At 46.5% G+C, this 22,932-nt stretch overlaps 1 protein-coding gene across 1 annotated transcript in view; it reads right to left on the reverse strand.

Moving 5' to 3' along the window:
* LOC102539248 (aldehyde oxidase 2) overlaps positions 1-22,932 on the reverse strand; it is a 70,609-nt gene that overhangs the window by 34,005 nt on the left and 13,672 nt on the right. Inside the window, exons 9-22 of the mRNA XM_006205169.3 lie at positions 21,545-21,689; positions 20,234-20,326; positions 16,407-16,558; positions 14,774-14,867; positions 12,658-12,767; positions 10,733-10,917; positions 9,898-10,075; positions 8,543-8,635; positions 7,262-7,431; positions 6,557-6,671; positions 4,898-5,020; positions 2,071-2,167; positions 1,350-1,474; positions 538-671 (exon numbers count right to left, since the gene is read on the reverse strand). Coding sequence (XP_006205231.2) covers positions 538-671; positions 1,350-1,474; positions 2,071-2,167; positions 4,898-5,020; positions 6,557-6,671; positions 7,262-7,431; positions 8,543-8,635; positions 9,898-10,075; positions 10,733-10,917; positions 12,658-12,767; positions 14,774-14,867; positions 16,407-16,558; positions 20,234-20,326; positions 21,545-21,689 — 1,814 coding nt within the window. The remainder of the gene's footprint in view (positions 1-537; positions 672-1,349; positions 1,475-2,070; positions 2,168-4,897; positions 5,021-6,556; positions 6,672-7,261; positions 7,432-8,542; positions 8,636-9,897; positions 10,076-10,732; positions 10,918-12,657; positions 12,768-14,773; positions 14,868-16,406; positions 16,559-20,233; positions 20,327-21,544; positions 21,690-22,932) is intronic.

Genomic DNA, 22,932 nt, shown 5'->3' on the forward strand with positions numbered 1-22,932 from the left:
AGTGAAGGAGCGAGACTTCCAGGCTGAGGTGAGCCCAGGGGCTCTTATTGAGGAGTCACGTGTCTGTTGAGCACACACTGAAGAACCAGCCCTTCCCAGGAGAAGGGAGGCAGAGGGTGGCAGCCTCTCTTTCCTCACCCCACCCTGTCTGCAGCTGAGGATAGGAGGGAAAAGTGGGGGAGCAGCCTCCCCCTTGGCACTCCACTTGTGCGGGTGACTTGCCCGGCTCCTAAATGGGTCCCCTTCCCTGAAGCTCAGGACAGGGCAGCCCCAGCCCTGGGGGTATTCAACTAATAATACCACTTTTCCCTTTTATAGCAAATTAGCCTGTTCAAGGTTCAATGTGCATCTGACTTTTCCACTAACTCTAAGAAAGTGGATAGTATTATCCACAATTCTGCAGAAAAAGAGACAGAAGGCTGAGTTGCCCAAGGACACTCAGGTGGTTGTTAACAGCAGTCCAAGTGACTCCCAGGCCGCTAATCTGCCCTCAGCTCTGTGCATCTGATGGCCTCCCGTGACCCCAAGTGCACTTACTTGATGGCGCCCACAGCCGCAATAGCCCCGAATACAGCTGGTCTTCCTACCTTCCCGCCAAAACCTCCACCCACTCGTTTTACGTGACAGGTGATCCTGTTGATGGGGATGTTTAAAGTAGAGGACACTGTTTTCTGTAAAATGTAGGTAATGCGAAAGATTTACAAGAGTGAAATGGCAAAGAAGACTTTATGCTTCCTGAAACACATCACAGCAAAATTCATCCACATCTACCGTCAGAAAAAAAACTAATAAAAAACTGAGGTAGCTCTGTCTTAACGGAGCACTGTTGAGTTCATAAACATTGTTAATCTTCACGGAACAAACTTTCTAGCAGAAAAATGATATTTTCCAAAAGGAAAACTGTCAGAGTCCTGGATTCCTGTCAGTAGCTGGAATCCTAGCCAAAAGCTTACACCCAAAGTCCTAGCAGGGTGAAAACCAGCGAACTCCTGACAATCTACTAAAGAAGATGTTTGCCGCTGAAACCTGGAGCGCTTTGTGACTGGAAAAAAAAACATGAAATGATGCGTTTACTCCGTTGGGTTGCCGTCCAATCCCGATCAATTTAAGCATGAAGCCAGTGGAAGTTCTCTATACACTGCAAGTGACTGTGGCTGCTCTTTTATTTACTTGACAAGACCAGGAAACATAAAAAAAAGTTCTGGGGTCTTAGCTGTTCTGCTGATGTCCAGGACTTGGATTCTAAGATTCTGCAGGCAAAATGGCAGCCACCTGGGAGGCCATGGAGGCTGAAGGCCATGACGGAATTAGGAAGTTGGGGGGGGTGTGGAGGCGACCCCGGATCTCACCTGCACGTGGGCTGGATCCTGTGTTGACACATAAATGTCCAGTTCTTTGTCCTCTGTCTTTGGAATAACAAGCACTCTCTGGGTTTCCATGTAAAAGTGTTCCTGTCCTCCAACATGGACCTCTCCTGTTAAGTGCAAGCACAGGGGAAGCCCTGAAGGTGTTGCTGGTTGGGAACTGCCACATTGGGGAATGTAAAAGCAGGTGACAGGGGAGGGTAGAGCTCAGTGGTAGAGTGCATACTGACCATGCATAAGGTCCTGGGGTTAGTCCCCAGTACCTCCATTAAAAATAAGTAAATAAACCTAGTTACCTCTCCCCGGCCCCCTCAATTTTTTTTCCCAAAAGCAAGTGAGATGTGGCCTGGCCAGCTGGATTTGTCTTGACCAAGGGACTGCTAGATGAGGCATCTGTCCTGTGACAACTGAGGCCATCTCTTTCAGAGACTGAGGTTTGGATAGCAAGTTGAAAGTGTCTGCTTCCATGCCTCACTCTGCCCTTGACCAATCAAAGACCTAGGATTTTTTTTTTCTATTCTGTTGCTCTGTACCCTCCACCCTCCAAGCAACATCCACACAACTTGAAAGGAAGCGACAGGAGAGAACTTTGGCAAAGTGCCAAGACTTTAGAAGACGGTCTTTCTGAGAGGAAATCACATGCTCTCAATGTCTGCGTCAGAACAGAATCACACGAAGAGTCTGTGAACTCTCTTGGGACGCTTACCTTCAACGATTTGATCAACTTTTTCAAAGGCCTCCTCAATGTTTCCTTGTTCAAGTTTTTTTTCAGGGCAGAGGAATGAGTTGTGTTTTATGGCATCCTGAGTGACAGGAAAAAAAAAACCCACAAAGCCAATTCTTTTTATTGTTTTCTTTTACTGGCAATTTTTTCTTACTCAAAAGCCAGTAAACTCCTGAAAATAGCCATCTGCTAGGACACATGGAAGGTGTCAGGCAAGTGAGGAGCAGAGAAGCAGACTCGCCGCAGGGATGAGACGTCAGAGGAAATGCCTTCTACGTAGAGAGAAAACCAGTGAGGATTAGAGAAACATTAAGAACTGAGGTCTGGGGACACTAGGATGGTCCAGGATGGTAACTTCTCATTTCTCATTTTTCGTGTGGCTCTCCAGGGAACAGGTGAGGGGTCCAAATGCAGAATGAGTGTGGTTTGGGGCCTGCCCTTTCTCCCCTCTCCCTGAAGAAAAATACTTGTATCAGACCTGTGTCTTGTACTGGAATGAGACTGTGCTGAGGGGGAGGATTCAAGTCCTAACGCATTTCTGAGGCAATAAAGTCCAACAGAAACGGTAGGAAGTTTGCTCATTTCTTTGTGTATTTGGTACATCTCATAAGGGCCTTTCTAGCTCTTTGATCTTTTTTTTTTCCCCGAAAATAACATGACCTGACTCACATATGAAGACCAGAAGCAATCTCATTCTGAGGTTCTGAGGGTTGACCTGACAGCTGATCCTCACTTAACCTTTAGGCCCGGGTGTTTTCCATGCTTCACAATGGCACCTGTCTCCTGCATTCTACTCGCCAATGGCCTTAAGTCCATCAACTTTCTTTTTCTTTTCTTTCTTTCTTTTTTTTTTTAAACAATTAAGTACATCTTTACTGATACAGTTTAAGCTTAAGTTAAAATTACTTGGTGAAAGACCATGACCACATAGGATTTGTCCAGGCGTGCAAAGCTATTACAACATTCAAAAATCAAGCAAGGTAATCCAACATATCAACAGACTAAAGAAGAAAAATCTTTGATCATATTCCTTGATATAGAATAAGCATTTGACAAAATCCAACACACAATCATAATAAACTCTCAGTAAGTTAGGAATAGATGGGAATGACCTTAAACTGAATAAACATGTATTAAAAAGCCTATAGCTAATTTGATACAACATTGTAAAATGACTGTAACTCAACAAACAATGTTAAAAAAAAAAGCCTATAGCCTACATCATACTTTTTTTAATGGCCAACAATGATTTTTTTTAATTCAAGTACAGTAAGTTACAACGTGTCAATTTCTAGTGTACAGCACAACGTCCCAGCCATGCACATACATACATATATTCGTTTCTTATACTTAATGGTAAAAGACTGAATGCTTTCCTTCTAAGATTGGGAACAAGACAATTGTCCACCCTCACCGCTCTCTTTTTTCCCCCACCCTCACTATTTTCATTCAACATAGTGCAAGAAGTTCTAGCCATTGCAAAAAGACAAGAAAAAGAAATAAAAGGTATAAAGATTAGAAAGAAAAAAAAAAACTCTCTATTTGCAGATGATGATTGTCCATGTAGAAGACCTCAAGGAATGTATTTAAAAAAATTCCTAGAATAAATTAGTTCTGCAATGTTGCAGAATACAACACAAATGTGTCATATGGGTATATAACCTTATTATAACATATGCCATATTTAGTGAGCGCTAACTAGGTACCAGTTCTGTTCTAAGTGCTTTAAACATATCAACTCATTTAATCTTACAAAGTGACCTTTTTAACACTTTGAATATTGACCAAGTTGTACCTTTTAGACATATTTCAAAAAGGCTCAAATGGTTCACCAAGCCCTTTGAAAATTTTTTATTTTCTTTCACAAAGAAATAAGTTTTTCTCAACTCAATTGCTATGAACTTGTCCTTTATTGAGTTAGGACCTGCAAACCCCAGTCTACACCTGACTTTTCTAATCTAAATTCATTATTTTTGTTGGAAGCAGCATCTGCATTCCACCATCTAGACCCAGAAATGAGAATGGGAATTTCTGTAGCATTCCATCACGATAGTCGCATTGCTTCGGGGCTCCACCTTGAAAACATTATTGTTCCCAATAACTGTAATCACCATTTTCCTCAAGTAATAGAATCCCCAATTTCTTTTTTTTTAAACATTTTTTATTGATTTATAATCATTTTACAATGTTGTGTCAAATTCCAGTGTTCAGCACAATTTTTCAGTCATTCATGGACATGAATCCCCAATTTCTAATGCATACCTAGCCACCTAGAATGAAATCTGCATCTCCCAGCTCCCTTTTCCAGGTGTGCTGGGTGTGGCATGTGACTAGGTTCTAACACACGAGACGTAGGAAGGTTATGTACAACTCTGGGAAGTGTCCTTAAAGGGAGGGGAAATGCTCTTCTTTGTCATCTCATTCTCTCTGCTGACTTCATGGCCAGAACTTCAGGAGCCATTGTGGACCAAAGTGTGACCTGGAGACTGGAAACCACACAGGATGGAGCAACTAGCTGCAAGGGGCTGAGACCCCTGACATTAGAACCCGCAGAAGCCTGGGACCCACCATTTGTAGACTTTCTGAATGTAAGAGGGAAAGAAACTTCTACTTTTCTTCCTGTTTCTTGGAGCCAAAGCTAATTTTAATTCATATAAGTAATTATCTTTCAGACAAAGAGGATTTTTCCAGAGCAAACCAGTGAGAAGAACAAAGTAAAGCATGGGCTTAGTCTCACACTAAGAAGTTTATGAAGTGACTTGTGATTCCACAAGTCACTCTTCCAGGAGAGACCAGGCAGCCTGCTTACCTGGATGGTGAAGATTACCGGCTCCTGGTCTTGATAGGTTATCTTTATCTTTTCAATTGCACGCTTGGCCTGCACATCTGATCCTGCAACCACGGCACAGATGATCTGGCCCACACAAAGGACCTGCGGAAAGTACATGTGTGAGGCAGGTAGAAAATTCTGGGCAAAAGTACTGTGAGCGCCAACCTACCAACAGCTGGTGTCTTGGTTATCATGGTGAAGAGTGAGAATGACATTGGAGTCACCTTCGACTACATGTGCTTGGCTAAAAAAAAGTCTTTTAAATTTTAATTAAAAAATTAATTCAAATAATACAGATCATTCCACTGGCCATTTTACTAAGTGAATGTAAGCCCCAGCGTGGATGTGAGATTGGCTGTGACCTGCATCTGCTGTGTCCTCTGTCAAGGTCGGTTCATAGGTGTTGCCTTTATGGTGTCATTTTGGAGTTTAAAGATAAGGACAGTATTTTTTTTTTGTACAATGTAATTCTTGTGTTTCCCTCCACAACCCCCAAATTCGTATGTTGCAGCCCTAACCCTCAATGTGACTGTTCCTGGAGATAAGACCTTTAAAGAGCTAATTAAGGTAACAAGGTCACAGTGGTAAAGCTCTAATTCCATACAGCTGGTCTTCTTCTAAGACTAGCGGGGGGCCACCAGGGAGGCTCATACACAGAGAAAAGGCCATGTGAGGACACAGGAGGAGGCCATCTGCAAGCTGGGAAGAGTGGCCTCAGGAGAAACCTGCCAACACCTTGATCTTGGACTTCTAGCCTCCAGAACTGCGAGAAAAGAAATTTCTGTTTTTTAAGCCACCCAGTCTGTGGTATTTTGTTATGGCAGCCCGAGCAGATAATATAGCTCTTAAGTAATAGCCAACCTCTTCATCTGGAGTTCAACCGAAAGAATAGTGATTTGTTCCATGGCTGGAGGAGACACAGTCTGTGTGACACTCACTGGGATGTGACAAGAGTAGCTAACACCTACTGAGAGTGTTCACGTGCCAAGCAGTGTTGTAAGCACTTTACATGTATTAGCTCATTTAAATCTCACAACAACACAATGAAGTGCATGTTATGATTATTCCCATTTTACAGGTGACAGTATTTTGCAGTCATCACGATACCATTTTACAGGTGATGATACACAGTTTGTGAGCGGTGAGCAAGAACATGACCCAAGGTAGTCTGGCTCCAAAAGCAAGTGCTCAGTGAATGATTGTAGAACTGAATGAAAAGATCAAAGATGACACGAGTAACTATTAAAAACGGAGTATGTGAGGGTCAGTGGGAGGTGGTGAGGAGAAGGGGAGTTCAGCGTAAATGACAGGGAGTGGCTGTATATTTGTACTCTCCTGTCTAGATTTCTCTATCCTGATACACATCAGTTCCTCCATTTATTTTTCAAGTAAGAGTAAATTGACTCAAGAGCACACAGTGGGAAAAATGGGACTTATTTTTCTGTAACGAATTTTCTTTTTGCGATATTATTTTCTGATACCAGAAGAGCAGATCCATCTGAATAAAGGTTAGGGGTAGAGAGAAGCTGGAAGAATTGGCAACGGAGAGGGCTGGGGGGCGATGGAAAGCTGCCTGGAGGTGGTCTCTCGGTGATGATCCGCACACAGTTACGTGGGAAGGCATGTTCTGTACCTCACCTTATCTACAGCCAACAATTTGTCGTCTTCGGCACCATTGGTGCCTGGAATGTCCTCAGCGGTTATCACATCGACCACCCCGGGTAGTTCAAGGGCCTCAGAGAAATCCACTGATCTGAAAAAAGAGAATTATTTAGGAAGTAGACATCAGCAAGCTTTGAGGGACCTAAACTTGAGGGATGGTAAGAATCGAGATATATATAACACTGGTCCACCATAGACTCTGACCCATCAGAGATGACCTGCCATAGAGCAGGGCCCAGGAGGCCCCCTGCTGGGCCAGGAGTAACATGGTATCTGCTGGGAGGGGCCAGCGTGGCTGTGGCAAGGGGTAACCTTAGGAAGCTCAGGACGGTGGCCATCTACCATTCAGCAGTGAAGCAGTTCCATGTTTCATCACTAGCTGAGTATCAGTCCCACTCAGGGTTACTCCTCTGAGCCACAGCTGAGGCTGCAGTGGGACGATGAGGGGTTGTGAGGTTAGAATGAAAGCCATGGCCCATAACTGTGATTTTTATTCTCTCTTTCATGACGGTCATTTCCAGGTAGTCTCCCTTCCTCCTTCTGGGGCTGGTGACCTTTTCTTTATTCTTTCCATTTTAGGTTCTTTGGGCTTAAGACATTTCAGGAGAATGGTCACACTCCTACAAGGGAATCCCCAAGTGTGCTTTTAAAAGGCTTTTTGAAAGCTTTTCATTTACTTACATGATTTTTGCATGGGCTCTGGTACTGGTCACCAAAGCCATGAAAAGTTCTTTATCCACCATGGGGATGTCATCACAAAATATGGCTTCACCTGTGGCATGTTTAAGACCTGATAGGTGCATGATGGGGCGTCCGACTGGATCTTGGAGGGGTTGGTGAGAATCCACACTCTACAGAGGAAGACAAGAGTTTCCCTGGAAAACTTCAATCTTCAGAAGTGGCCTGGCCAATCAATAACACTCCTGATTCAGGACTGAGAAACCAGATGTTCGCCCTTAGGCAACAAACACTGGAGTGGGTCAGATGAGCGTGACAATTTAATGCTGTAAGTAGATTGGGGAACTGTCATTTCAGTCATGTGGCAATGCTTTAGACGGGGCCAAGGTTTTGGCAAAACTGTGAAACAGGTGAAGGGGCGCCAGGCTTCTCCTTTTGGCATCTTTTTCCAAGTGGTATCCCCGGACCCCTTTCTTCCAGAGTTCAGAGGGTCTCCCTGTCTTTCTTTCTTACCTTTCCAGTGATCAGCCCATTCACCCATAAAGTGATTATGATAATGAGGCCTAAAGCGATGTAACTCCTGAGGGTGGGGGACAAAAATCTAAGCCCCAAACCTGCTTATCAGCTTGAGCAGGGCCTCTGGTAGGGGATAGGGAGGGGCACAGGGCAAGGAAGTCCACCCAGATCTGGCCTAAGGTGCCTTGGCTGCCCTTGTAGGTGGCACAAAACTATCACTGGGAGTACAATGCGATGTAGAAAGTGCTTGTTCTGGAACTCCTCTCAGGGAAGGTCTGTGTGTGTGGAGATGCGGTGGTGGGAGGACTTGTGCTCTAATAGACAGTAATAGATTCCTTCTGAATTGTCCTTCAAGAAGAGAAGGTGCAGGTGCTTGCAGGGCCCTTGTTTTGCTGACTGGAGGTTAAACATTTGCAATCAGGGCCGGAGGCTGGACTTTGCCACTGTCCTGCTCTGTCCTTCCCCCAGGCCTGGCTTACCTACTCTTCAAACAAATGCCCAAAGAACATGAGTTTGAAGAGACTACTGATTACTAATCAGATGGTCAAACTGCTTCCGGTTGGTTCGGCCCTCAGTTCGCCTTGCGGTAGGCAGCGCAGGCCTGGTCTTAGATCCAGCCTCTCCCACACTCGGTCTAAGCAAAGGGCCAACATAGTAGCAAAAACTAGAAAGTCAGAAGGGAAGATTGCAACTCTGAACTGCTTGCTTGTCCCCACAGCTGCAGTTGTCTTTTAGTTTCCAGGTTTCCATTAAATTAAACTCACTGACCTGGTACGTTTGGACTCCCTGGGGTACTGTGACTGGGAAGTCTTCTAGGGCACTTAGGAATCGGTCTGAAATTTCAGGATAATGGCAGCTGCCCTGAGAGATGATGCAAAACAATAAAGATAAGCTGATTAGTCTATGATTAAACTGGGCTTTGATTCACGTGAAGGTGACTTGGCTGAAGTAGCCAAGCAACCATGAGGTTCAGGTAGCCTGGATAACCCGAATCCATGTCGCCTCCCTGGATTTCACTCCTGTGAATGTATCCTGCCCTCCTTCTCTTTCCACATACGGCAGACCTAGGCTGAATGGGTGAATCTGACCCTCAAGTCAGCCTGGGGAGGGAGAGGCCAGTCAGTGAGCTGAGCAGAGACAGGAGGACAAACAAGGAAATTTGGGGCTGGCGAAGCTATTCCAGAATGAGCTGGAGCTCACTGTACACAAAAGAGCCCAAATCCTGATGGTTTTCCTCAGCAACTCAGCTTTTCTGGGAGAGCTGTCAAACTGGGAAGGCTCTCTGGGCATCACTGAAACACATCGAGTGTCTTGATTCAGAAATTCAGTGGTGGCAAGAATTATTCTGTAAATGTGGTTTGTGAGGGTCTCCATCTAAGCAAGTGAAAGCCAGACACTTCAGGAACACTGGGCTGTTGGGATGGGATGTGGCGGCGGAACAGAGGTGCAAGGTAGGGGTGACAGCTGTAATCGTGGTCGGGGGAGGGCAGGGGAGGGGAGCGAGACAATGTTTCACTTTGGTCACTTATTCCAGAAGTTTATAATCAGAAATTCTGGAGAGAAGCTGCTTAAATATTAGCATGTAAATGTTTTAGTATTTTTGAAAAATAAAATTTATTTTACATTTCATATTGAATGTAAAATTCTCGAATAGGCAAAACTAATCTATAGTGCCCAAAGCAGATCAGGGGTTGCCTGGGGGCAGGGGTGGGAGGGTTGCCAGCAGAGGGTCAGAAGGGCACTTTTGAGGGTGATGGAAATGGTCTCCACCTTGAGAGAACTTTGAGGTGGCGGCTACATCAGTTTACACATTTGTCAAAACTCTCTGAATTTAAATAGGTACATTTTATTGTCTAATTTTATTTTAATACAGTTGATTTTAAAAGGAAAAAACTGCACATGGGAGACAGGGGCCCCATCCTGTTTCCCATGTGGTAAACATCTGCTGACTGAAGACAGCCTGGCATCCTGAGCCTCACACAGCAGCCCTTCAGGGCTGAACCCCTGAAGAAAGAGTGTCTGGGAACTGACAGGCTGCCCACGAGACAGTTTGCAAAAGCAGCGGGATGGTTAGGAGCCTATGGCTGCCAAGAGCACATAAAAGCCAGAGCACTTACAGGCACCGAGGACAGCTTTACTAGCTTCTTCAATTCCTGCAGAACTTCTAGGTAGAACTTGAAGAAGAAGCTGACCACTAGAGTCCTCTTGAATTCCACCTTCCCCCCTGGAGCCCAGCCTGGGAGGGAGACTTCATCCAGGAGCAGCCTGCAAGCCTCATCCAGCATCAGCTCATCCCAGCGCCTGGTAGGGTTGGAGGCAGGAAGGGACCAGTCAAAGAGCAGTGTCAATGATGTGGCGTGTGCTAGATATCGGATGCTGACGGGTTAGAGACCCCAGAGTCTCATTTATGAGTTGGAAGAGAACTTGGAAATCATCTAATCAAGCCCTTCAGGAAAACTGAGCCTCATGGCAGTGTGAGGATGGGACCTGTTCCATTGCTACATGAACCACGCATGTTCAAGGGCCAGAACATGCTGGATGCAGGCATTAAATAGATAGACCATCAGGGCCAATTCAATTATGAACTGGACAGGACTCAAACTTGGACATTGCCTTTACTGAGGAAGCAATAGGTGCTTCCCTGCATCAGGAGCTGTGGGTACCATTTGGATGTTGCCTGGCCCAGGTTTGCTGGAGTACTGATGTGTACAAGAGCAATGGGGCTGAACAAAGTCCAGGGCCATTTTTGTTACATCCTTCACCTAAAGAGTAGCACCTAATTAATCAAAGTCAGATAAGGTTGGATTCATTCAGCAAAACTACAGAAAGAACAAGCAGTGATTCTACATATAGGAGTTTCCATCTTCCCAGGGCTTTATCAACTCTTGCGGGAGCCAAGCTTCCACTTGTTTTTTGACATCAAAGCTCCACCATCAGTGTGCAGGGTTTGTTGCTTACCTCCCTAGGAGCTGCTGGCAGGATTTCTGTGCACTGATGGTGGCAGCCCCAACCCCTCCGTAGGCGATGCTCAGGTCCTCGATGGTGTCTGAGCCTTCTTTGAGGAGGACTCGCATGGCAGCGTTCACGTCAGCCAGGGCATTTTGCTGGCACTGAGCCTGTCGGAAGGCTGACACAAATTCCCACTGTGGAGGCAAAAACCATTTGGAGTTATTTGATATGTCAAAACTAAGAGCAAGGTTTCTGCTTCTTGGTGCCACTGATTAATCACTTAGACTCAATCTAAAGGGACATGAAGGGCACTTGGTACAATTTGAGGACCACTGGGCTGCCTTCTCATTCAAAGTGAGAATGAGGTCCTCCCAGAGGTCCATCCCTAAAGCTCCATCCCCTCAAGGAACAGGGGTCACTGTGCACTTTCCCTCTGAAGCCAGGATGCCTCTGCACGCAAACCCTGGATCATTTCCACGTGCTTATTTCCAGGTGCCATTAACTCTGGTCTCCAGACCCCTTGGTCCCCTGTGAGGACAGAGGAGCCCTCCCAACGCCGGTGCTTTTTTTTTAAATTTTATTTTATTGAGTTATAGTCAGTTTACAACACTGTGTCAATTTCCAGTGTAGAGCACAATTTTTCAGTTATACATGAACATACATATATTCATTGTCACATTCTTTTTCACTGTGAGCAAAAGATCTTGTGTATATTTCCCTGTGCTATACAGCGTAATCTTGTTTATCAATTCTACATATGCCTGTCAGTATCTACACATTTTGAACTCCCAGTCTCTACCCCCCTCCCCGGCAACCACAAGTTTGTATTCTATGTCTATGAGTCTGTTTCTCTTTTGTATTTACGTTCATTTGTCTTTTTCTTTTCTTTCTAATGCCAGTGCTTTTAAATGCGATTTGTTTAAAGTACAAAAGAGGCCAACTGCATCTCTTCATTTGTAGAGACTATCCTTTTTCTATTTTGTGAAGCTCATAAAGGCATTGAATAGAACTTTCCAACAGTGGACTAGGGAGTCTCGTATCAGGAGCAAGAATCAGGTGGGTGATGGCTGCCCCGCTACCCTTGGCACCATGACCACTGGTGTGTGGACATGGGGTTAAGGGAGGCGGCCGGTGCCTTAAACACAGATGTGTTTCCATCTGTGTGGCCACCGAGGGTGCTGTGTTTGGGTCTGCCTGTTTTTCTGTCTGGGCCTTTACACAGATGCACACTGGTTTGGGAACACTTTTCAGTTTCCATTGCCAAGGAAAAATAAATGAAGATCACTCATGGCTAAAAGCATGACTTAATATACGATTTCCTGCATAACCAAGCTGACTCCTGGCTTTTGACCACTGTGTGTGTGTGTGTGTGTGTGTGTGTGTGTGTGTGGTATTGCCCCTCTCTGGGAAGACCGTCCTCTGGGATTCAGGTACAGTTTTGGGGAGCAGCACAGGGAACAGGGAGTGAGGACAGACTGTCCCCTCCGCAGCCGCTGGGAAACCACATCCACCCTGCGGATCCTGTGCTGGGCGCTCCTGTTCCTCTGACCTGCTGTGGTCAGGGTGGGGCGTGGGAAGGCCCGGCCCCAGCCTCCACTTCCTCGTGGGTCAGGTGGAGAAGCTCATTCCACAGCCAGAGAACTTTAATTTCTGCCTCCCAGAGTCCATGTTGGACATGAGGGGGTCAGGGAAGCGGACCGCAGGCGGGGGAGGCCCCACCCCACAGCTGAAACAACATTCCCAGATCCACACCTGGAGCTGCCGGCTGGAGGGTGGGTGAGGGCCTCGGGGCCGCGCCAGGCCATGGCAGACAGGAAACAGGTTTTTGGGGCAGATTTATTTTCCTTCCATCTGTTTTCAAATTTCTAAAGATGACTGGGCTCAGTTATGAAAAGAGAAAAACAACTCTCAAAAGCGACTGGCGGCATTCTTACCTTTCGAGAGTGAGGGATAGACACAGACTCCAAGATTTCCTCTGGCTTTAGGTCTGCACTTGCCAACCCAGCCAGGAAATGTTCGCTTAGAGGGATCTGCCGTGTGCCTTCTGTTGAAGAAAGTGACATTTCTGCACAGTGCAACAGGAATGCGAGATGCTTCTACACCCTTAAATGTCAGCAGCAGAGAAGAAAAGGTCACCTTTTCCTGTACAAAGTGATGCGTGGATCTGAGTGCGTGGCAGACCAGGCTCCGCGGTTCCCCTCCCCAGGGAAGGGGAGGGGCGGCTCTGAGACCCTGACTCTTGTTAGCACACCTGCTCTGTGAACCTGGTCTCCTCCTGCCCCCAAGGCCTGCCAGGCCTGTTGTCATCTTTCAGCAGAGGCTGGTTAACTAAATCTAACCAGTTCAATACTATGCTCACGGTGAGGGCGTAACTTAAGCTGAGACAGGGTTTGTTTCCACTATCAACAGAGCTCAGATCATTGGATTTGCTTTTTGTTCTTACTGCTGTTGCTGGCTTCTAAGCTGGATACCCACACCTTTAAGGTAAAGCGAACAATTCACAAAACTTCCATTCAGCCCAATTGTCACCACATAGTGATCAGAGCAGTGCCCTCTGGTTTTAAAAAGTGGTCTGTGGCTCCACAGGAGATGTGGTGAGGAGATCAGACCACAGCCCAGTGAATGTGACAGGGCTTCAGCTCCAGGCACAGCGACAACACGCTGATTGGAAGGCAGGTGTAGTCGGGAGGGAGGCAGGAGGGCCCCAAAGGAGCCCCTGTGGACCCCTGGCTCCCTGCTGCTGGGCCAGCAAGCTCACCTACTGGCCGCACCGGGGCTGGACGGAGCTCAGGCTGCAGGTGGCTCTGGCAGAGCTGGGAAAACAGAGACCTTAAGCCAAAGGTAACGACCCACACCCGGCAGAAGGACACATTAGCACCACCAGTCCTAGTCCCCGTGCAGACGCCCCGCGGCGGAGCTGGGCCATCCTCGCTGTCCTGATGCCCCAGAGCTTGGCTTCTCTCCTGGTCTTTGGGGGTTGAGCTGGGGTCATCCTGGACCACAGCCCTGGCGAACTCAGTACAAAGGCTGATGCACCAGCAGGCCTGAGGCCTTTCCTGTCCTCCCTCCTGGGGGGGCCCGTGCAAAGCTGAACAGGGGCCAGAGAGCTCTCCCTCTGCCAGCAGCTCTCTCCCAACGCCCCCTAGTTCCCGCCCATCAGAGATGGAACTGTGTTAGCCCACAAACCAGGGAAGGTTACGATGCCTGTGACGTAATTCCTTGTCAGACGCAACCCAAAGTTCACATGGGGTGGTGTGATGGCTCCCCTGCACCCCAGTGCCTGGGCCCATGTCAACCCATAGGAGGGTATTGATGGGTTGTGGGTGAGGGAGGGGGAAAAGCCATGGAAAGGGGTCTAGAAGCCCTGGGGAGGCGGCTGATGGAGAAGAGTCAAGCACACCCGTTTGGAAATCAGGCAGATTGGCTTCCCATCCCATGCCCGCCTCTGCAAGCCACCTCAGCTGGATGGTTGGACAAATGAGAAGAGCTGTGAGCAAAGTGTCCAGCAGAGCCTGGCACAAAGTTAGCGCCCAGGAAACAGGAGTATCAGCCTCCTTGGAGCAGTGAGACGGCTGAGCACTACGAGGGGCACAGGGAGGTCTAGCACCGAGGAGCCCTGCGGGGATGTCCCTCTCAGCGAGCAGGTAAAATGAGTCATCGCCTTCTTCCTGTCTCCGGGGTCCACAGTGTCTGCTGTGTGTCCTCACCGGACTAGTGGCTTCTCACACAGCAGCCGGGGGTGGGGGTCATGAAGAGGAGGAGGGAGCAGTCCTCAGGCCACAGAGAGCCTTCACCTCAGCCCCTGCACACCACCCCTGGCCGACGCAGGCTAACTGAGCTGGGGTATGGGTGGGGGGTTGGGGGTATGTGGCTAGTGGTACCAGAAGGAAGCACTTGCAACCCCCTTGCATCAATGTGCCTTCCCCCAGGAGCCTGAGCTCCCCGTGGGGGACTGAGAGCCAGAGACCTGGCCCCTGATATAGCAATTCCTTAAAAAAAAAAAGACAAAACATCTTCAGGTGCTGTTCAGCGTGTTCTGGGGAAGCTTACCTTCTGATATCAGATTGAGGGTAGCGTTGCCCACAGCCAGAATTGGGTTCAGATCCGAATAGCAATGCCGGCTTATAATATGTCCCCCTAGGGACTAAGGAGAAAGAGATACAGTCTTGGTCATTCTGTCGCTTGAACCCCAGCCACAGAGGCACCTGCTTCTGGCCCTCCCTGGTAGTGAAAGCGGCGAGAGGCGTCTTGGTCTCCTTTGGAGATGAGACTCAGTTGGGACTATGTGGGAGGCCCCTCCCACCTGCTGCTTTGAATCGGCTGAAGAATGGAGGGAAACGAACACTTGCATAGCATTGGGTATGTTCCACCCTCTGGGGAACCTCTTCACATGTATTTACTCACTTGATCCTCACAGCAGCCCAGGGAGATGGTTCCATTATCCCCCCTATACAGATGAGACACTGGGGCAAAGAGACGTTATGAAACTTAATCAAGGTCTCCCAGCCAGGAAGGAGCAGGACTGGGATTCAAACCCCAGCAATGAGGCTCAGGGGCCCATCCTGATCCAGCCTGCTCAGCCTCATCTCACACGGTCTGAAACTGCCAGACTTATCATGGGCCATGTTGAGGTGTGGGCACCCACACCATTGAGGGAGAGTTGCCCTTTTCATCTTTCTGGGAAACTCCACTGGGATCTAGTCCAGCCTGTAGCATCTCAGAACATGGCAGGAAAATGACTGGTCATTCCACTCAACACTCTCCTCCCCATGTAGTGATGGAACCCACAGTGACGACCTAGGTGGCCTTGATCTGGGCTGAAACATGGGTGAGGACAGGGAAACCCCATTCCTTTATGAGCATCTTGATTTTAAAGTTCTTGTTTCACTGAGTTGAAATTGGCATCTCCGGATTCTCACCTATTGGTCAAACCTTGACCCTTTGTAATCATATGGAATCCATCATACTGTCTTCTCAGGAGTCTAGATATATGTGAAGGCGGCTCTGACTGTCCCCACCCCCACCATTCCTCTTTCTGTTGTGGTTTCCAACTCCTCACTCTCCTGCCACCATCTCCTCACCAGTTTCCAGGGTGTCAGTCAGAATTCTTGACAGAGGGAGGGAATATGATGGAATCACTTGAAGAGTTTTTCAAAGGAAACACATCCTCCCCCAACTTCTCATAACCCAAGGATTTGGGATATGTAGGGGAGGGAGCATACATATTTTGAAAACCTAACTATATCTCTTTCGCCTTATTCTGAGGTCAAAAATAACCAGACCTTGAAATGTGCCTCCTAGATCTGAGCATTATTCTCCAGCTGTGGTCTGAACAGTCTAGGGTAGAGGAGGTTCCCCTCCTTATTTCAGGTACTATGCTTCTGTTAATGCAGCCTAAGACCGAATTAGGTTCTTTGATGGTCTTATCAGGACATTAACAAAACCATGATGTTCTTTTCCCACTTGTATTTCCACTTGGCTATTCTACTGAACTTGATGTAGAGTCTTCTTTTAAATATGTTATTAAATAATATATGTTAAATATTACACTTTTATTTACTGTGCCTGTCGTTTCAATCTGCTGAGACCCTTTTGCATACTGATTCTGCCAATGCCTATTTCACCATTTCAGTGAGATTAAAAATAGGTGCGGTGGGCCCAGTGATGGACCCGGAGGACGTACGGCCAGGTTCCGGATCTGCTGGCCTGCCAGGCTCTTCAGGTGCTTCAGAAGGGCTCGGAATGTCTGAGACTTCTCCTCCGGGAGCTCGGAAACCCTCTCAGCCAAGATGTCCTCCACCTGGGCCAGACTGCAGCCAGCACCTATTGTCAGTCCTGGAAAGCAAATTGTTTTTATAGGTGACGTGGGAGGCGCAGCTGGATTGTAATCATGGCACCAGGGCCTTGGCCTTAAGCTAGTTCAGTGCTCTCCACACTGGCTGCACAGAGAATCTCTGGAACTGGGAACAGCACCGAAGCCCTGCACCCACATCAATCGAATCAGAATCTCTGGGCGCAGGACTTCATCAAAGTCTCCCCAGGGAGTCCTTCTGGGCAGCCAGGGTTAGCAGCCCGCGGGCTGGTCTACACTCTTTGGATGAACACAAGAAAATAGGGGCTAGAGAGTGGAATGACAGTAACAACTAGCAGGTGGTACACTGTACTAGAACTTTCCATGAACCCTTCCTGACTGACCACAGTGAAGCTATGCAAAGCTGTTTTGTGATTAAGAGGGGATAAATCTGATGGCATTAAAAAAAATCAAAGGTCTTTCAGTTGCTTAGGTCATTGTCTAAATCAAGAATGCTTTAATGATTTCCATCTCTATAGGTAAACTTGATACTCAAAACCTTCAACAGACAGTTCCGTGAGGGGCACCAGCCAATCAGAATGGACACAGTGGTGCAAGGAGCTGCCCCTGGTTTATGTTGAGTGTCACTGGGTGTGGGGGTGTCAGGGGTTCCCAGGGAGGGGCTGGGGAGGCAGGAGCAATGGGAGAGCATCCAGGAGGATGGGGGCAATGTTCTTTGCTACCTGGCAAGGAAGTAATTCTGAATTTAAAAATCCTTGCAGCTGTGTTTGTGAGTATTGGCAGGATATTAGCGCTGGCTTTGGGTTTCTCTGTAGTTGGGATATAAAGGGTTCAGATCAATCTTCAGAAATGAAGCCACCCAAACCATCAGGAGATAACTTAGCTGGACTTTAAAAGTTAATCTTTCACTTCCCCTGAGGTTTGCAGAAAGAATCACTAACATGTAGAGTCTGATTTGACATTACTTTCTGGGCTGGGTTGTAACTGCAATTAGTCAGGTGTTTTTTTTTTTTTTTTTAACAAATTGTAAGCTGGGCTTTGGTTTTTCTCTTGTGGATTTATCCTGGAGACTATTTCACCCTCCCACATAGCTTTATTTTTATCAATATTAAAAATGTACTTGGCACAATACTTCCCCAACTCCTGCCAGCATACCCACGTACCACCCTCTGCTGCTTCAGTGATCATAGCTCACCTAACCGATTGGGGGAACCACTAGCTGCTCCTTATTAAGCAAATCTTGCCTTAAAGAAACTGAACTGCTCCTCTGCCCTGGAATGTCTCTTAACGTAGAGTCCTCACTCTGTTTCTGCTTCAGCATCTCATCAAAGGCACGCCGTAACACGGGATCCCAGCCCAGACCTGGCAATGATGATCTGTTGCTTCCCATCACCACAATTTCCAGTAGAGCTTGGCCTTTAACTTTGCAAAGTCCAACTGACTGAGGTAGAAGAAGGCAGTTCAGCCTCAGGGGAGAATAAAATCCAACTGACTTCTCTAGTGCCTGAGTCCTCATAAGTACTGATTTCAAACTCAGATTGAGGCCAGACAGTCCACTTTGGGGCTATTGTTTGGCTCCTCCCATTGCTCACACTACCCCCTTCACTCTATGCCAGGTGTGGCACAGCTGTACCAAGAAAATTCTATTTACTGTATGTCCATTTATATTTGTTTCTATCTTTGGTCACAAAACCTATTGTGTATTTCAATGGAGTTGAAAAGAGCTTTATCTTTCTTTGATTCTCAGGATGTGGAATTTGTTTTGACTCCATGCATCTCTGAGGTCGTGGGTCTGTGGGTTAAAGAAGCAGCAACTTTCTGGAACACTTACTATACTAAAGATTTTGAGGGAAAAAAAAAGTATACTGAGCCGAACATGCGTGTGACCTGGATTAGCATGCAAAATTTAAATAAACATAAGCCCTCACAGAAATTTACTCCCTGGGGGGTGCTGATGGTGGCGATGGGCACATCTGGCTCCAGTGTACCCCTCCCCCCCAGTGTCCTTCACTCTTCTGGGCCTTAGGAAAAGTTTGGGAATCCTGGGAAATGTCCCTGGAGGCCACTAGAGGGTACTCACACTTAAAGTTTAAGAAGCCTCGAGGGAAGTTCATTGTTCATTTCCTCGGGTTTTAGAATTTGGCTTAACTTCGCCTTCAGAGTGTGAAATGACAAATAGCCAATTGGACGGGCCATGTGGTGGGCCAGGGGGACAGGGAATGGCTGTAATGACCAGAGTTCTTGATTGGAGGTGGGAGCTGTGTGGTTTGGTGGCTGGTCACCAGCCAGTTTGGGGACTTTGCGCAAGTTCACTTTCCGCTTGTCCTGGCCCTCTCAAAGGTAGATACATTGCCCCTCCTTCAAACAGAGCAGCTTCTTTTCATTTGCTAAGATTTGTTTGAGGACAGGGTTGTGGTGCTAAAGACAAATTTGGAAGCCATGGGCTAAATGGCGCCTGGGGTGAAGACTAAGGGAAGGGTTTTCCTATCTTGACCTTCTGCTTAAACCAGTTGTCTATACTTGCAATCCACTCATTTTACTATGCCCTCTTCCTAGTCTCTCTAAGTTTTCAGATAAATCTAAGCCCATTCCCTTCATTTTCTGAGTGGCACTCAGGTGTGCTACCTGAGTTGTTTCAGGGCTGAAGCTGTGAGGCTGCAGTGCTGGGAAAACCAGGAAGGGTCCCTCTTGTTGCAAATAGGTGCGGTGAGGCCAGGGAAGGGCAGGCTGGCTGGTCTGCAGCACAGCCTAAGTCTGGCTGATGATGGTTGAGGCCGGGAAGGTAGGACTCCTGGATGGCAGTGACACAGCCAAGGTGGGGCCCCTCGCCTGCCCACCGCTGACCTCCAGAAACATATGGTGGCCTAGGTGTCAGCCTGGAGTAAGACTTTTGGTTCAGTCAACCTCCTTGCTGCCTAAATTAAGGAAGTCAGTATTATCACTGGATCCCAAATTCAAGTTCCTGACCCACTCATTCATTTTTGCTTTGTTTTTCCCATTAAGTCATTTGTCTGTCATTTAGCACATGTACGCATGCAGCTAGGACCTGCACATATATGCTGAGAGATCTGGGGGATGAGGAAAGGAGTAAAATAAAGTTCTTTTTTTGCCAAAGATGCATTTGCTGTGCATCTTGAAGGCACGTTTCCCTCCTACTCTGTGAGCGCCACCTTCCCTGCTGCAGTATCTGCACGAGGCGGGCGCCTGAGGATGTTGTGACTGGGGGTGCTCGCAAGGGCAGGACTTTGTCTCACGTGGCCTTTAGCTATTGTCCCCATGAGACAAGTAGCATTTAAGTGCCAGACACTATCTCACCTGTTTTCCTCCAGTAAAAATCCTCCCTCCCTGGAACTGACCATTCAACCAAAGGATAGTGCTGGCTTCCTCTTGCTGTCTTCCCATTAAAGTGACACTGCAAGTTTACTGTCTTTGGGTCTCCATGGCTTTTTACAGGCAAGAATCCTATAGGTGGCTATGGAGTCTTGAATGATATCATTCAAGTACCCCATATATTGTGCAAAGCTTTTGACAGTAAAGTTTCATGGTGACGATATAAAATCACATCAGAAAAATGATGAAGAGTTGGAAACAAGCCAGACAAGATAAATGTATGAGGAGGTTTCAGACTATTTGGCAAGTATTACATTTAGTGCAGGGGTTGGTTCATTGGTATTTTACTAAGAACACGTGACACTCACCATCACTTGTTTTAGACACCACACTCAGCTCGGAAATCCTAGCAGGAGAGAGGAGAACTGGGTGAAAATGTCCTTGAGATTTCATTGCAGGTCCTGAAAAGTAAATGCAGTATATATTTTAGAGAGAGTTAGGAAAGAGAAAATGCAATTTTTTGGCATTGAAAGTTTCTCATAAAAATATTCAGATGCTAACTTCAAAAACTGGCAGGAAGTGTGTATAATGTGAAAGCAGTGGCCGCACACCCTGCCAAGTCATTTTATAGACATGTCCTCCCAGTATTTGTATTTATTTATACTCCCTTGATGCATATAAAAATAGGAAATAAAATGGATGACAGGTTCTTAGAAAACACTTGCACGTGGCCACCAGGAGGTACACATGAAGGTATTTGTAAGAGCCCAAACGTGGAGAGCACTGCATGTTCTTGAGCTGCATAGAACAGATGGGCAAATAGTGCCCTGGACTCAAGGTGGTATCCAGCACAGCTCCGTGCAACAGTCCGGGTGAACCTCAGCTCAGGGATGTTGAATGAACAAAGCAAATTGCAGAGAGATAGCACCGTGTCAGTCTATTTATGTGAAGTTCAAAAATATGCAAAACTAAGTGACATATTGCTTAGGGACTCAAGTATATGCAGTAAAATTGTGAAAATGAGGAAGAGACTGACCAACATCATATTCAGGCTCTCCCTGGAGAGGAAGGGGTGGGAAGAGGATGTGGTTTGGGAGGGCCCACTGGGCAGTCAAAGTTCCTGGTAAAGTTCTGGTTCTTAAACTGGGCCTGAGTCATAACTGGGTGTGCATTGTTAATACACCTATACTTACTTCATAAAACTCTATTTTATTTACTCACTATTTAACAAAAATAAAAATTAAAAAGGATGAGGTAAGGTAAATGATAAGTGAAATCTAATGCTTTTTCTCTACACCTCAAGGGCTTACACTGCTTACTCCCAGGCTATATCCAATTTTAGAGACCATTTTATTATATTATAATGTAATAATATCATATTTATAATTTTAATATTATATACAATTTATATGTAAAAGTATATATAGTATATATGCTAGCATTTATATGTAGTACATATAAAATATATGATAATATTATATAAATGATTATACAATTATTAAATTCTAGAACATACAATATAATAGTACATTTTATAATATATTATTATATTGTAACATTTTTATTAAGAAGGATCAGGTTTTTATCCTTACAAAGTAGTTTTTGTAGACTGAGAGCAGAGTGGGGGACAGGCAGTCCCGCTTGGCTCTGACAGTGTGAGAACTGTGGTAATCACTCACCCAGTGAGGTGTTGCCCAGGACAAGAGGGGCTCCTGGGTGCTTCACTTTCAGCTCCAGGAGCTCCTGGAGGGTCCCAGGGGAGATCCAGGTAATCCTCTCTCCATGAAAGGTCAGGGTTCGTTTTTCTGGGTTCTCTGTCATTCTCTAAGTGCAAATGACAAGGGTGTGTGCACGTGTACACAGCTGTCTTCCTGGGTTATGATAGATTCCGGGTGGAGGTATGTTCCTCTAGAGAGATTTCAGAAGTTCTGGGGTCCTCTTGACCCAAAAATATACTTACTACACACACAGGCTAATGCTTGAATTTTCATAATTAGACATTTTTTTTCCTTTAGCTTAAGACTTGTTAATATGTAGTTCTTTGGAGACAAGTGACAATATGAGGGGGCACCTATCACTGACCCTTCAGTATAGATTAATTTAACATAATTTAGTATTATGGCCTTAAAATCATAATTATACTAATACTCTTAAATTAGTATCTTCATCTTTTCCTCTGAAATCCAAACTCCTACCTGAATGAGTACTTGATGTCTCTTCTTAGATGTGTAATAGGCATCTCAAATTTAACATGTCCAAAACTGAGCTCCTCCTATCCTGTCCCCTTCCAAGCCCCAGAAAAGGACCCCTCAAAGGAAAAATACCTTGCTTCTCCAGAGTCTTCCCTTCCTCCATAAATAGCCTCTCCCCTTTCCAGAAGCCCAAAGCCTGGGAGTCAGCCTTGACTCCTCTCTCTCTCCCACACCCTACATCACACCCATCAGCAAATCTTGTGGTTCTTCTCCCCAGATGTATCCAGAATCCACCCACTCCTCACTGCTTGCATGCTGGCAGCCTGGTCCTGTACCACCATCTCTCAGGATGGTGTTAGTGCCCTGATGGGCTCACTGCTCCTTCCCTCACCCCTCCACAGGCTATTCCCATCCCAGCAGCCAGAACAATCCCAGACCCCTTTACAACATTAATAGGAGGGGACCCCTCTTCTGTCCAAGTTGTCCCTAACAACTTCTCATTTCATGCAGAGTGAAAGGCAAGCAGCCCAAGTCCAGCATGGTCTGCCGCCCGGCCCTGCAGTTTCCTTCCTCCCTGGTTCCCTGTGCTCTGTCCCTTGATCGGGCCAGGAGCTCTCCCCTCCCTGGCACCCCTGCACTTGCTGCTCCTCTGCCTGGATTGCTCTTCCTCCACGGATCTTTGTGGCCAGTCCTCTCACCTCCTTTAGGACTTTCCTCAAACATTACCTTATTGCAGAAGTCTTCTCTTGCCAGGTGTTTAAAATTCAGTCCCTTGCATCCTATCCCCCTGCTCTGTTTTATTTTGTTCTCCTTCTTACTTGCTAACATACTATCTCTCTTATCGATCATCTTGCTCATTGTCTGTCTCTCCCACC

Source organism: Vicugna pacos, chromosome 5 (assembly GCF_048564905.1).
Source record: "Vicugna pacos chromosome 5, VicPac4, whole genome shotgun sequence".
In the NCBI taxonomy this organism is placed as follows: Eukaryota; Metazoa; Chordata; class Mammalia; order Artiodactyla; family Camelidae; genus Vicugna; species Vicugna pacos.